The sequence below is a fragment of the Chenopodium album genome, chromosome 26, assembly GCF_948465745.1.
Source record: "Chenopodium album chromosome 26, dcCheAlbu1.1, whole genome shotgun sequence".
Classification (NCBI taxonomy): Eukaryota; Viridiplantae; Streptophyta; class Magnoliopsida; order Caryophyllales; family Amaranthaceae; genus Chenopodium; species Chenopodium album.
This window is the reverse complement of record NC_137859.1, coordinates 33798668-33813100: the sequence shown is the minus strand read 5'-3', so window position 1 is coordinate 33813100 and position 14433 is coordinate 33798668. Positions and strand designations below refer to the sequence as shown.

The 14433-nt window shown below is 36.3% G+C and overlaps 1 protein-coding gene across 2 annotated transcripts; it reads right to left on the bottom strand.

The window, feature by feature from the left end:
* Window positions 1-473: 473 nt before the first annotated feature.
* Window positions 474-14081, bottom strand: LOC145616353 (UDP-N-acetylglucosamine diphosphorylase 1-like). 2 transcript variants are annotated; one of them, XM_081671061.1, is made up of 16 exons: window positions 13931-14081; window positions 13141-13336; window positions 12962-13016; window positions 12714-12865; window positions 11484-11523; window positions 10794-10886; window positions 10594-10706; window positions 10402-10476; window positions 9470-9509; window positions 9266-9348; window positions 9097-9174; window positions 6939-7082; window positions 5612-5679; window positions 1705-1819; window positions 1457-1613; window positions 474-740 (listed from the first exon to the last, which is right to left on the bottom strand). In XM_081671061.1, exons 2-16 carry the CDS (start codon window positions 13330-13332, stop codon window positions 643-645), a joined length of 1503 nt encoding a protein of 500 aa, XP_081527187.1. In that variant the 5' UTR covers window positions 13333-13336; window positions 13931-14081; the 3' UTR covers window positions 474-642. The 2 variants fall into 2 exon arrangements, with proteins under 2 accessions (XP_081527187.1, XP_081527186.1); XM_081671060.1 differs by lacking the exon at window positions 13931-14081 and having other exon boundaries at window positions 13141-13641.
* Window positions 14082-14433: the final 352 nt, after the last annotated feature.

Genomic DNA, 14433 nt, shown 5'->3' with positions numbered 1-14433 from the left:
TCATATGGATACTTGTTAGAATCGTCTCAATGTATAATTTCAAACTATCTACTTTTTATAACTCATAGTTATTGATTAATTAAAAATACAGTATTGTTTAAAATTCTGTAATGGCAAATGTGCCAAGTCAAACTTGGGTACTTAAAAAAAAAAAAAAAAAAAAAAAACAAAATGGGTATGTGTTTACTCTTTTTACGGGGATAAAGAGTAGTATAGAAAGTGTGTAATATCTTCCTAACAAGTATCCATATGACAATGTTATATCTTAAGTATCGTCCATCAACATTAATATAGAAAAGTATGTGATTAGGCAAAAAGTCAAAATGAAGATTGTTTCCTCCAGGGGCTCTAGCTAAGAATCGTCTCAACATTTGGGCTGATGAGTTGAACCAATCTCCAGACTTCATCGCAGATGAGAGCCACTACCACTAATCAGCCTTCCTCAAACAAATAATTCAAAACACATATCAAGCTGTGCATAAAAAAAAACCATTATTTATTGAACAATATACAGTATCTGCCAAAATGATTCAAACTCTCGACTCATGAATTTGAGTGTATATACATACTCGTATGATTATATCTCTTCTAATATTTTTCATAAAAAAATGACATGCCTGATATACAAATCATAAATCAAATTCAAAATGTAATTTCACACGGAGCATGGAAGGTTCTTCCACGGCAAATAGCTTCAAGGTTTTCCCCCGTATAAGAGCATAACGGAGAAACTTCAACACCTGAGCACATACCATCATCAAAAAGTAAGTAAGTTTATTAACACTCAAAGGAAAAAATTTCCAAATACGGATTGGATTGAAGGTTATTCTTGTAGAAAATTCGGAAAGTTGACAGCTTCTGTGTCTGTGTGTGTTTTGGGGGGGGGGGGGGGGGGAGGAGTTAAAACAATGTAAAACCATAGAGTTTGCAAATAGAAAAAGGTAAATCCACTACCAGGTTTACAGTTGTGAACAATGACGAATACAATATCTTACGTTTAATGCCAACACCATGCTGCTCTAAGAAAATTAATAGTTGCATCATAATCTAGTGTTTTAACTCGATATCTAGAAGGCATATAATATACTTCGTAATAATTAGAGTGCATGACCACCTATCAGCCTACAATTCCAGGTATATGTGTCACAAGAGGGGAAGGATATGTGGAGTTCCTAGAGGTGTTCTAGTAGTTGAAGAAAATAAATATGGTGTTTAGATGGTTTGAACTTAAAAGGTCGATTTTATCATGAAGGCAAAGGCCATTTTCTGATTTGAATTCGCTAAGGCAGTGATTTTACCTTTAAATTAGTGTTTCAAACTTTAACCGGACACAAAATAACAAACCACTTATTACATTGATAATTCAAATATTTTTCTAACATATGTATTTTTGCAATTTCTGCTCCACCAGCTTAAGGAATGAATTGATTTATTAGGAAAGATGAGGTGCAATTACCAGTTGAATATAAAGGCACCGAATGGGTAAGAAAGCCACCAGCAGCAATCACCCATCGAGCATGAAGACGGAGAACAAGCAATCTCGCACTATCAGGTGTGTCATAATTTGCCCCATTTGCGTTTTTTACAGGTGCAAACTCTTCTTCTCGTAAAACCTGAGAATGGAATAAAAGGGTGTTATATTCTCATTCATAGAAAAAAAAAAAAAAAAAAAAAAAAAAAAAGAAGCAGATAGACAAGGATCACCTCAAACAATGCAGTAGAAGGAGAATATGTGAAGGCATCAAATATGAACTGTTCCAGTTTTAGTCCCATTGTATATCCATTAACTGATGGTATTTTCTTCTCTGCCAAATGATAACTGCAACCGAATCATGACGACAACAATTCAAGCGGCAACCACAACCATGGTATGAAAATTCCAACAGCTATATTGAAAAAAAAAAAAAAAAAAAAACACTCAACACCCCCCCCCCCCCCCCACACACACACACACAACCATAAATCAGAATTTGAAGGCAATGTTCTTTACACATACTAGTCTTGTTTTTGTGTGTTATGGCTTTGTTAGTCAGCATCTTAGTTTACATTGTTAAACTTGATTAGGGGCTAGTTGCAGTTTTAAGCTTAGTCTACGTTTTACATTGATCTTTGGGAGTTGGGACCTAGGATGAAGTACAACACTAGTTTATATATCATATCTTAGCGAGGCGCTGCACTTCCCAGACCCGGGTGCAGTGATAAGTATGTAAGGGTTGCTAGGTCGTCGCCCAGAAGCGACGCGCCATATTGCCCAATTGTGGTGTCAAATAATCAAGGACTTGGAGTTGGGATCAGGAGGGAGCGTGGGAGAAAAGAATTTAGTTTGCGGATTGGTTCTTGGAATGTGGGGTCTCTTACGGGAAAATCAGCAGAATTGGTAGAAGTAATGAAAAGACGACGCGTGAACATCATGTGCCTCCAAGAGACAAGATGGACAGGAGAAGGAGCTCGAGGCTTGGTTTTGGGGTATAAGGTATGGTATGTTGGGCAAGAAACGAGCCACAGAACAAGGAATGGTGGAGCTAGGAACGGAGTTGGTGTGGTTCTCGATGAGAGGTTGGCAAAAGAGGTGATCGAGGTCTATCGGAAGAACGATAGGTTGATAAGGCTGAAGTTGCTATGTGGCAAGGAGATTGTGAATGTTATCAGTGCTTATGCTCCCCAAGTGGGTTTAGATGCAGAAGAGAAACGACAATTTTGGGAGGACCTAGACGAGGTGGTGCAGGGTGTCCACCACTCAGAGAAGTTATATATTGGAGGGGATCTAAATGGGCACGTTGGGGCGAGCCGAGATGGCTATGAGAGTGTCCATGGAGGCTTTGGGTATGGGCAGAGGGACGCCGGTGGTGAAGCTATTATGGATTTTGCCCAATCATATGATTTAATTTTGGCTAATACTTGGTTTAAGAAGAGGGATTCACACTTGATAACTTTTCGGAATGGAGCAAATGCAACTCAAATAGACTTCCTGCTCACAAGGAGCATAGATAGACAAAGTTGCATAAACTGTAAGGTTATCCCAGGGGAGAGTGTGGTCACCCAACACCGGCTATTGGTAATGACTATTCGTCTGAAAGAGAAGGCGAAGAAAAAAGTTAGACAAGAAGAACCAAGGATAAGATGGTGGACCCTAAGGGATGCAAAAGCTAAGGTTTTTACAGAAAAGGTAATTGAAGAAGCGGATTGGGATGGAGAGGTGGATCCGGACATGACCTGGTTACGAATGAAGAACTGTTTCCTAAGAGTGGCCAAAGAGGTCTTAGGGGAAGTAAGGGGAAGAACTTCGGTACAGAGAGATACTTCGTGGTGGAATGAAGAGGTGAAAGCAGTAATTAAGCAAAAAAGGGAATGCTATCAAGCCTTAGGAAAATGTAGGAGTGATGAAACCTTTGCAGCGTATAAGGAGGCTAAGAGTAAGGCAAAGGCAGCTGTTCGCCAAGCAAAAGAAAAGGCATATCAGGAGGTTTATGAAAAGCTTGATTCCAAGGAGGGAGAAAGGATCATTTATAAGATGGCAAAGAGAAGACAAGAGGCAAGGAAGGATATTGGCATGGTGAAGTGTGTCAAAGATAAGAACCAAATGGTCCTAGTGCAAGAGGAGGACATCAAGGACAGGTGGAAGGGGTACTTCGATGAATTGTTTAATGGAAGTAATGGAGTTGTGATAGGAGATACCTCTATGAGTGATGAAGAAATCAACATGGAGTATGTGCGAAGGATTAGGAGAGTAGAGGTGGAGATTGCACTGAGGAAGATGAAACCTAAGAAGGCGGTTGGCCCTGATGGGGTACCGATAGAGGTGTGGAGGTGTTTGGGTAAGATTGGTATTGATTGGTTAACAAACCTTTTCAACAAGATATGGACGGCTACAAGGATCCCACAAGATTGGAGGAAGAGCACCTTGGTCCCGGTTTATAAAAACAAAGGAGACGCTCAAGATTGTTCTAACTATCGAGGAATTAAGCTTATGAGCCATACTATGAAGTTGTGGGAAAGGGTGATTGAACAAAGGTTGAGGGCATGCACAAGCATTTCAGATAACCAATTTGGTTTTATGCCTGGGAGATCTACTATGGAGGCAATCCATTTGATAAGACAAATGATGGAGTTTTATAGGGTAAAGAAGAAAGATCTTCATATGGTCTTTATTGATTTAGAGAAGGCATATGACAAGGTGCCAAGAGAGATACTTTGGTGGGCAATGTTGAAGAAAGGTATCCCACGAAGGTATGTAGACCTAGTTAAGGATATGTATCGGGATGTGTCAACAAATGTGAGGACATGCGGAGGGTTGACAAAAGATTTCCCTATTACAATCGGATTGCATCAAGGGTCTGCATTAAGCCCTTTTCTTTTTGCAACGGTTCTAGATGAATTAACTAGACCAATTCAAGATGAGGTTCCATGGTGTATGCTGTTCGCAGATGATATCGTTTTGGTGGATGAGACTAAGGATGGGGTTAATGTCAAGTTGGAGCAATGGAGGCAAAGGTTGGAATCTAGAGGGTTTAAGCTAAGTCGGAGTAAGACTGAATATTTGGTATGTCGTTTTGGCACTCAGAGGGGGACAAGCAATGAAGTGGTGAGTTTGGATGGAAAGGATTTGACCATGAGTGAATGTTTTAAGTACCTAGGGTCGATCATCCAGAAGAATGGTGACATTGATCAAGACGTGACCCACAGGATTAAGTCAGGGTGGCTTAAATGGAGAGCGGCCACGGGAGTGTTATGCGACCGCAGCATTCCCTTAAAGTTGAAGGGAAAATTCTACAGGACTGCCATAAGACCAGTGTTGCTCTATGGTACAGAATGTTGGGCTTCTAAGAAAGAGCATATTAAAAAGATGGAGGTTACGGAAATGCGCATGTTAAGGTGGATGTGTGGAAACACTTTAAGAGATAGAATCAGAAATGAGGTTATTCGCAAGAAAGTAGGTGTGGCGGGCATTGTAGATAAATTAAGGGAAAATCGTCTGCGTTGGTTTGGACATGTAAGACGGAGACCCGAGGGTGCACCGGTGCGAAGAGTGGAAGAGTGGGACCATGGAGGGATTAAACGAGGAAGAGGGAGACCAAAGATGACTTGGTTGGAAGGAGTGAGGAAGGATATGAAGTGCATGGATTTACGTGAGGATGAAGTTTTGGATCGTAAGGGATGGAGGAGAAAGATTTATGTTGATGACTACACGGAATAATCAAATTTGGTTCATGTTAGCCGACCCCACTTTTGGGATTAAGGCTTTGATTGATTGATTGATCTTAGCGAGTCTTGAGGCTTATTCAGTATATTTACAGCCTTAGTGAGCACAATAAAGCTAATCAAGTAAATAGTTGTCTTATAAAAGCATATTAGGCTTCATATCAATGTGGCCTATTGAAATTTGTTTCTGTTAAACTACAAAATCCATCCAAATTCATTAAGGATTATACTTTTTTTCAAGAAAACCAATAATTGTAATAGCTCAAACCCACCATAATATGGAGCATAATCCGAGGAGTAGAATTTTGAAAAAAATTAAATATCAGAAAAGAAAAAATTTTGACATACTATTATAAACAAAAAAAATTAACCATAAGTTTGAAAAAATAACGCACATCATATATATACTTACATGCTATCATTCTCCAGTCCATTGGCCACGGAATTCAAAAAATCCAAGGTGAACATATGCAAGCAAACCTGATATTTATTTGATAACCCATCAGAACATCAACTAATTACAATTTATGAGGGAAGGTTAACTCTAAAGGCATATATATAAGAGGGAGAGGAAATTTTAAGATTGTTTTGTAAGACATAAAATTAAATATAGCACCACGAAACACTCAGGTCAATTTCTAATAACTCTGCGTCCCACACCTGAAGAACAACTTGCAGGACACATTACAATTAATTCTTTTATAAACTATAGCAGTAATTCGTTTTAAATTCTGAAGGCATAAGGAGTCTGGTAGCCCTTTTCAAGTCCAAGTCCCAATGACAGGACTAAGAGTCTAAGAGATATGTAGCTTGCCCTGTGAGAAACTGACCTGACCAAGACCCAACCTGGACCCAATTAAAACTAGCTTTACAAAATTATACATAGAATGCCCTTAAATGTTAACAAATATGCACTTTTAACTTTTAATAGAAATAGTATGACTAGACCAGATGAACTAAAATCAATGTACTCCATAACTACATTCGTTCGACATAAGTAAAATCTTGAAAGCGAGCAAAACATTTGGTATTAACAACACTTTAAACCCAGAAAATTAGGCTAACCAACCAAATCCGACTGGATCGACTTGGATGACGGGTCTTCAGGCAAAGGAGGAGCTCATTAGACCAGCCTAAGAAAAGGGCTAGGTCCATCACCACTACCCCTTAAATATAAGGGAACTAAGGGTGCTTGCTGCATGGATTATAGTCATTATACCCATGTAAAAAGCATATATGCAAAAAAAATCAAGAAATTGAAACTAAACCACATGATAGTAATTTGTTTAGTTATAGGAATTGCATGAAGCTAAACAACATAATTGAAGTTGAGATGCAAACCTGATATGTGCAAAAAAAAAAAAAATCAAGCAAAGCATTAATAGGAAGCATAATTTACTACATCCTCTGTTATTTTTAGTTGCAACGGTTTGACCTTTGCACTTAACACATACCCACTTTGAATTTCTTTTAACAATTTGTACATAATGAAAAATATAGCAATGTGGGGTCTTGTTGGATTCGTCTCAATTTATACTTCCTCAATAATTTTTTTATAACTTTTACTAGTTATATTTAGAGATGTTAGTGATTGAAATTATGCATTGGCAAATGTGAAAGAAGAAATGTTGCAACTATAAAGAATATGAGAAAATATATGTTTCATCACGCATTGCTCATAAAGCTAATATTCTAAGCCAATATACTAAGAAAACAGACATAAGGCAAAAGTACTTTACATTACTCCAACAAAAGCGAAGACGACCAGTTTCCTGATTGACTGCACTAGCCACTGAAGGATCTAGCTCACTGTATTCAACCACATCGAGTGGGCCACCCTTTCCTCGTCGTACAAATACACCAACTTTCTCTTGGGGATAGGCCTGCACATCAGATGAACATGAAATATACCCGAAGACAAACATATACTCAAAGGTAACATATATGTATCTAGAATACATGGGAAGTTGAGATGACAGAATTTATTGTTATCACATATTAGTGCAATTTTTATGCAAGTCAAGAGTCCCTTCTCAATTTGCCAGTAAACTAATCTCCTAGACAAGATATTTTATTGAATATTGTCTCATCAAATAAAGATGCCAACAGAATTTTATATATGCAAATATTTTAATTTTTTTCTTATCTCTAAATAGCATCTGACTCTAGCGTATCACATTAGAAGGACAAAAACGCATGCAGAGAAACATACACAAAGCATCCCCCTGACCCAACTGAATCCCAACATGCACAATAGATCAAGAATAGGTGACAAATAATGAATCAAAAGGCTACTATTGCCATTTAAGTTGCAGCTTTTATACTTAGGTAATGATATAGAGATTATATCTTCTTTTTTGCTTCATTTCAGCAAGAAAGAAAAAGACAGAGCATGGCTCGAAAACTCGGCCTTTACGTCGCGAATCGGCCGAAACGTAACAGATTTCCAAGTTACCATTCCGATATTTACTGGTTCAGCACGCTGCTTTTTAAAATCCCGCGATAAAGGAACAATACGAAGTATGTAACATATATGTATCTAGAAAAGAAACGCAAATTTAGCCAGTATGACCGTTTTAAAAAGAAATGCGGACACACCAAACATTGCCAGCAGAGATTCGAAGAAAAATAATCCAAAATTTAAGCTTTTTTACCACATGTTCGACGAGGGTTTATGACTTCTCCATGAAAATCAATCACTTTCTCGGTGAGTCACTGTTCATATATTCAGTAATATTCTCATATATATTCCTACTGTTGGACACCTACAGCATTAGACATTGCTTATATAGTGTTTTTTTCCCCCTATAGGTTGTGCTTGGAGGTAGCCGGGAAGCAATAGCTGTGATGAAAACAGATCATCGTGCAGGAAAGTTTGAGGCAAAAGTCTATGATAAGGTAAATTACACATAATAATATGTGAATAAATGATTGTTTTTGTAATAGTATGAATGGGTAAAAAAGGGACTGAAAGACTGAACAGCTTACTGATACTTTGAAGTTTGAACTGCTTTTGCTATCATTATGAATGGGTAAAAAGGGACTGAAAGACATATAAGCTTACTGATACTTTGAAATGCACTTATTCCACAAATAGTAATCGTATAAAATGTCTGTTCGTGCAGATGTTCTGAATTTTCAAGTCAATTTTTACATTTTAATGAATAACTGGTCAAAGAAGAGCAATCTCCCCCATGTTCATGTCTGTAGTAATAATTAGCTATAGTTTTCATACTATGAGTATCTTATAAGCTTTAGCTTTGTACATCATATTTCATTTGAATTTGTACTCAACACCTTTCAGTAGATTTTAGCAGCAAACATGTATCATTGCTTTGAAAACCAAAATTTTAAAACAAACTCCTCTATATTACAGGTTTTCTAGCCTTGTAAATTAAGCCAACACTTTTATGGTTGCAAAGTAAAAGCCAATATTCTCAGTGACTTGCTGAATTCAAGAATGTAATCAATTATGTTATTTTATTTTTACATTCTTACAGAAGAAATTGGAGGTGTTAAGGGGTATTTTGGGCCTATAAATGCCTTGGCGTTCGATCCTGAATTCCTGATGGAAAAAGGTAAATAATCTCGCTAGATTACGTCTGTATTTACTGCTGTCCCTTTTTTTTTTTTTTTTTTTTGGGGGGGGGGGGGGAGGTTTTATCTTTAGGCTCTGCCAAAGCTCAATGGAAAATTTTCTCATGAATATTTGTTCCTGTGTTATGCAGTTTTGCGTGGAGGTGAAGATGGTTATATGAGGTTACACAACTTTTAATGGGATATTAAAACATATGATCAGACTGTCAATATACAAGACATGGACCTAAAACATTAAAGAAGACAGATAAGACAAAAAAAATAGATATATAGAATTATAGACTTATGAATTCAAATTACCTTCTTTACAACTTTGGCAGCAGCTGAAACATTTTTATCAATGAAATAACCCAAGAAAGTGGGATCAGCAACGCGGACCTATCAGCAATTCAATATAATAGCAAATAAGATAACTCACACATATATCAACAAGAAAGGAGAAGAAAAAAGAGTAATTAGGAGAGCTTACGAGTGCATTGTCTACACCATAACAATCTACGTATTTGACTCCTCGTGCAGCCATATCTTCTAACAGTCTCGAAGACTTTAGAGCTGGTTCATATAGCAAAAGTAATCAGACACTTCAACTTGCGGACATGAAATGGGTACTGAAATTATGATACACGGAATTCATTGAATCAGAAAAGGTGTAGATATGTGAAAAATGCCTTACCTGTATATACTCCTCCATTCCCATCAGGAGCCTTAGCCATCTGAGTTTAGACACTTGAGCCATTAATTTAGAAATATATTTATTTAACAAGTCTAAATGTCAACCACATGCATAGAAAGCAAGAGCATTTGGCAGCATCTAAGTACTCGTAGGTTTCTATATAGCAGCCATAGTAGCATTTGATGTGGGTGTAGCGATGAAGGTAAATCCCTCTCCTATTGTTGGTCATAAGAATTAAAAGCTTTGCTTTAATGTGTATATGTTGAAGGGCAAGGGTACTCTTCTGGTCATTTTCCCCATTTGGACTACTCGAGTTATTGAGTGTACGAATTATGGACTTTGTGGGCTATATGACGTGGGATAAAGCATGATTTGCATAAGAGGAAGAAAGGCTTCTGAAATAAACTAGAGTTGAGGCACACTCCAGGTTTTAAATGCCTATGCAAACTTGCATAGATGTGTTGGTCTTCATAAAAGCTACACAGTGGAACAAATTTGTTATGGTTGGACAGAGCCCACTGCATTCCTAAGAGTTACAGATTTTCAACTGCAGCAAGAAGCTGGAGAGTGAGTGCTGATTTGGTTTGACCAAATATAGCCAGAATTAACCTCCAACATAATTCATGTGATGAAGAAAGAGATAGAAAGAACCATTGACCAAATAAAAGAATGTTTCAATTCATAATATCCTCATAATCTAAGTCCATATTCCTATATATAATACTCTCAGACTCTATTTCAGTGAGTTAGAGAATTAAACCAAATTTCAATCTTTTTACCCACAAAAAATAAACACACATACTGTAAAATCATTATGAAGTTACTTGGGTCAGATATAAAGACATACACACTTCACAATTGACACTAAAATATACAAAATATGACAACAGTTATCAAAATTTTAAGGCATGAAGATAAAAAAGTGAACGCACTTTATATGGAGTCTCCATGATGAATCTTCCATCCATTGAGATACAAGGTATTGTTCCCTGCTGGAAGAACGTCACCTACATCGAAGATGCGTCTCATATAAGTTAAAAAAAAAAAAAAAAACATTTTAAACTAGCAATTGGACAGTGAAGCTAGTCAAAGAAAAGTGGAGAAGCAAGATGTTAAACTCATACTTGATCAGCTTCAAGACCAAAAAATTTATGGCTTTCAAAGAATTTGCGTGTTGCTTCGTCCGTGAAGGGGCTAGTCATTATGTACCAGTGGATTGGTACAACATCTGCTGATCCTGAAGGGTGCAAATCGAAAAGCAATTAGAATACCATAAGGAAAAAAAAAAAAACTGAAATGGCATTTTCAACTCAAAAAATCTTACCCTCATTCATAAATTGAGCTGCTAATCTTTGAACACACAAAATTCGCTCTGCCTGAAGTTGGAAAAGTGACTTTCTGGAAGGAAGGCCAATATCTGACACAAATTATGATAAAATCCACACTACATAAGCATACTTGCAGATATAAGGAACACAGTAAATAAATTAGAATTTTAAAGAAAAATAGTATGCTATACGGGTTTATAAGATGTGACACAGAATGCAAATGGATGAAATTAGAGCAATAAAAGTCTTATTCAAGGCTAGAGAAAAAAAAAAAAAAAATAATAATAATAATAATAATAATAATAATAAGCAAACAATCATAAGTTATAACTAACTTCAACATAGCAAAAGGCGTGAAAAAGAACTTGTCACTCATCACTAGACAGGAAAGGCTAATGTCCCTTACTGCATGGACTGTAATCTTATAAGAACAAATTCAGTAGTATGCTAATTATGTAAAAATTCACACAGGATAGCATTTACTTATCTCATGCTATAGACCTATGCACATCATGATAAGCAAGTGACAGAGTGTGACTGTACTTTGTGGTTCATAATTGATTCAGATTATCTGGGAATAAGGCAATGAATAACAAAAATATTGGTGCAAGATTTCATGACATTAAGTAAAAAGTTCTGCCCTATATGAGGAATTTAATATACAGCAATTGGATAATGTCACTTACTAAAGCAACCCTTAGGATCTGAGCTTCCAAGCCGAGTTCCCTGTATCAGCATTTGAGACATTAGTATATTCGGATCTTAGCAAGTGTCAAATTAAATCAAATCATACAGACAACAAAATTAAGTGAATATGCACTTCGAGAATAATGGAGACAGCATAACATGAAGACCCATCATTTCACATTGACAAACACGTAACAAAAGTCACCATTGCACAGATATTACTATGCGTTCTCCTTAAACTTCCATTCCCTTTTTAAAATAAAATTCTTCTTTCACCCTCCCCCAAATTTCTAAAGTTTAACTTATGACAAGAATCCTAATTAATATCAACTGTCCTCCAATTGAACTCTTTGTTTAATATGCAAAGGCATTTTTAATTTGCATACTATATTAAGCTGAAACTAATTCTCTATACAAATGTAATTAGCCATCCTGTATCCACCCCCTTCATAGTTCTTCCACTCCTAAAATTCTCCTCTCTCTCTCCCATTTCCTCTTGGTTCTTCCTTTTGTGCAGAAAATTATGCTCCGTCTTTGAAGATAATGGTATCCTTTAAGCATCCGCACTAGTATAGCTTTCTCAACTATGACATACAATCAGTTAAAATATGGCATAGAGGTCCTTCAATATAAAATTCTCAGCATTTGAAATAATGTAGGGCGGGGCATTATTTACATACCCTGTTTGGAAATTAATATTATACCGAGTACAAAATGCCTTTTAATACTTTGTATTGTAGATTAATTAAAAAGGTCAAACATAAAAGATGCTCAGATAAACATACATAATTTTTTAAACAGATTATCATGATTGCATTTGCGCCTATAAAAGGCAACTTGCAGATAACACAAAGAAAGACCATGTAAAGCATAAGCATGATTACACTCAAAAAGTAAACCTACAGTTTTATATTAGTGATCTGATTTTTATTGTTCACTAAATATACTTTAAAAAATTAAAAATATAATCCTAAACGACAACAACAAACAATCAGAAAGTAATCCTACAACAATAATTTGGTATCCGATTTCTATCACTCATTAACAGTACTTTTATAGCTTAATCACCAAATAACATAAACTATGAAATAACATAACCAATAATTTGGTATCTGATTTCGATCGCTGACTGACAATTATAGCAACAACAACAACAACAAATAATCATAATCGTCAACAAAATAAATACAAGTAAATAATTATCATATTGAAATAAAAAAAATAATTACCTGACCACCGGACAAAAGGATGACAGCCAACTTGCCGGCATGGATGGCCTTCAATCCCATCTTCCACCACTTTTCTCTATCCTCGATCGTCCGATGCTCCACCGTTGACACAATGTCCTCCGACACCGGCTCAATCGCCGCAGCCGGCAATCCTTTTTACCAAAAAAATTTGCAGCAATTCAGAAATTAGAACTATATACCTTTCAATCTCCAATTTTCAAATCTAATTGATAACTAATCAAACAAACCTTGAGAACGAAACGAACATCGAATAATCCGATCAATCCTCGGAAGATCTAAACTCTGAACAAATTTCATTCAATAAAATCAACAACACATATTCAATTGGATGCATGATCGAATAATTGCACAACACAGTAAATAAAAATTTTAAAAAAAAAATAAAATAAAAATAAATAAAAAAAACCTCAATGTCTTTGATAAGATGCTCGCGTTCATCAGAAGAAAGCTCATTCCAGAAGGCGAAAGTATCTTCTTGACCGTAATCCTTAAGCCTTTCTAGCAGAGCTTGCGGAGGTGATGCAGCCATGACATTGACGCCATTACTATCCGCCATTGTTGCTACTGTCGTCGTTTCTGCTGCTGCTATTTCCGTCATCTCTCTTGAGAACAATAACAATGGAGGTGAAGTTGATTTTTTTTCAAATCAGAAATGGAAGTTGGAAATTAATTAATATTGCAATTACTTATGAAACAGTAATTGACCTCCACTACATAAAAGTGTAGGACACAAACAAGTGATACAACAACACGGGTATGAGTACCACTAATTTAAGCAATAACCCGAGATATCGCCCCAATCAATCACTAATTTATAAGCGACACAGACAAACAATGAAACAAGTGAGTAATAGGGAAGAGTGAGGGTGACTAGAACATGTCGGTGAGTTAGGATGCCTTTTGTTATCAATTAATGAAATACAATGAATTTAATATATCATGAAATTCAGATTTGGATCTCAATATTAACAGAACAATATTTTTATAATGGTTATTTTAACCTCCTCCTTTTTCCAACTGTAAAATTATGACACCCATTTCTCACCAAACTACCCTCTTTGCCTATGCCCCACCTTTATTGATCTAACCGAAATACAAACCACAATTATTATGGCTTTCAATTTGAGTTTGATTAACGCTAATTACCGCCAACAACATTGATCAAAATTATTTAAGAAAAAACCTTATAAGGTTACCTCTTTGTTTGTTGGGCTCGTCTCCGATGGTCACCTACCTAGTGCTTCGCCGGCGATGGTGCTTCCGGTGGAGGGGAGAGTGTTGGTGGTGACTGGTGATGGTGAGAGAGAAGTGTTAGTTGTTTGTTGATCAAAGAGAAGAAGAAGATGGAACAAAATAATAGTGAATTTCCCATAAAGTTGTTAGGGAGTTGTAAGGGTAATAAAGTCCAATCACCATGAAATGTTGGCATTTTGATTTTTTTTTATTTTTTTCAAAAAAATAACAAAAATAAAAAATCTAGTCCTAATTCCTAAGGGTTTGTTCACATTTACTTAATTTCAATTCAGTTTAGCTCTAATCAGTTCAATTCAGCTCAACTCCAATCAGTTCAATTCAGCTCCTAATTTCCCTGTCTCATAAAATATTCATTTCAGCTCAGTTCAGTTCAGCTCCAATCAGTTCAGTTCAACTCCAATCAATTCAGTTCAGTTCCATTTAGCTCAGTTCAGTAAATGTGAAC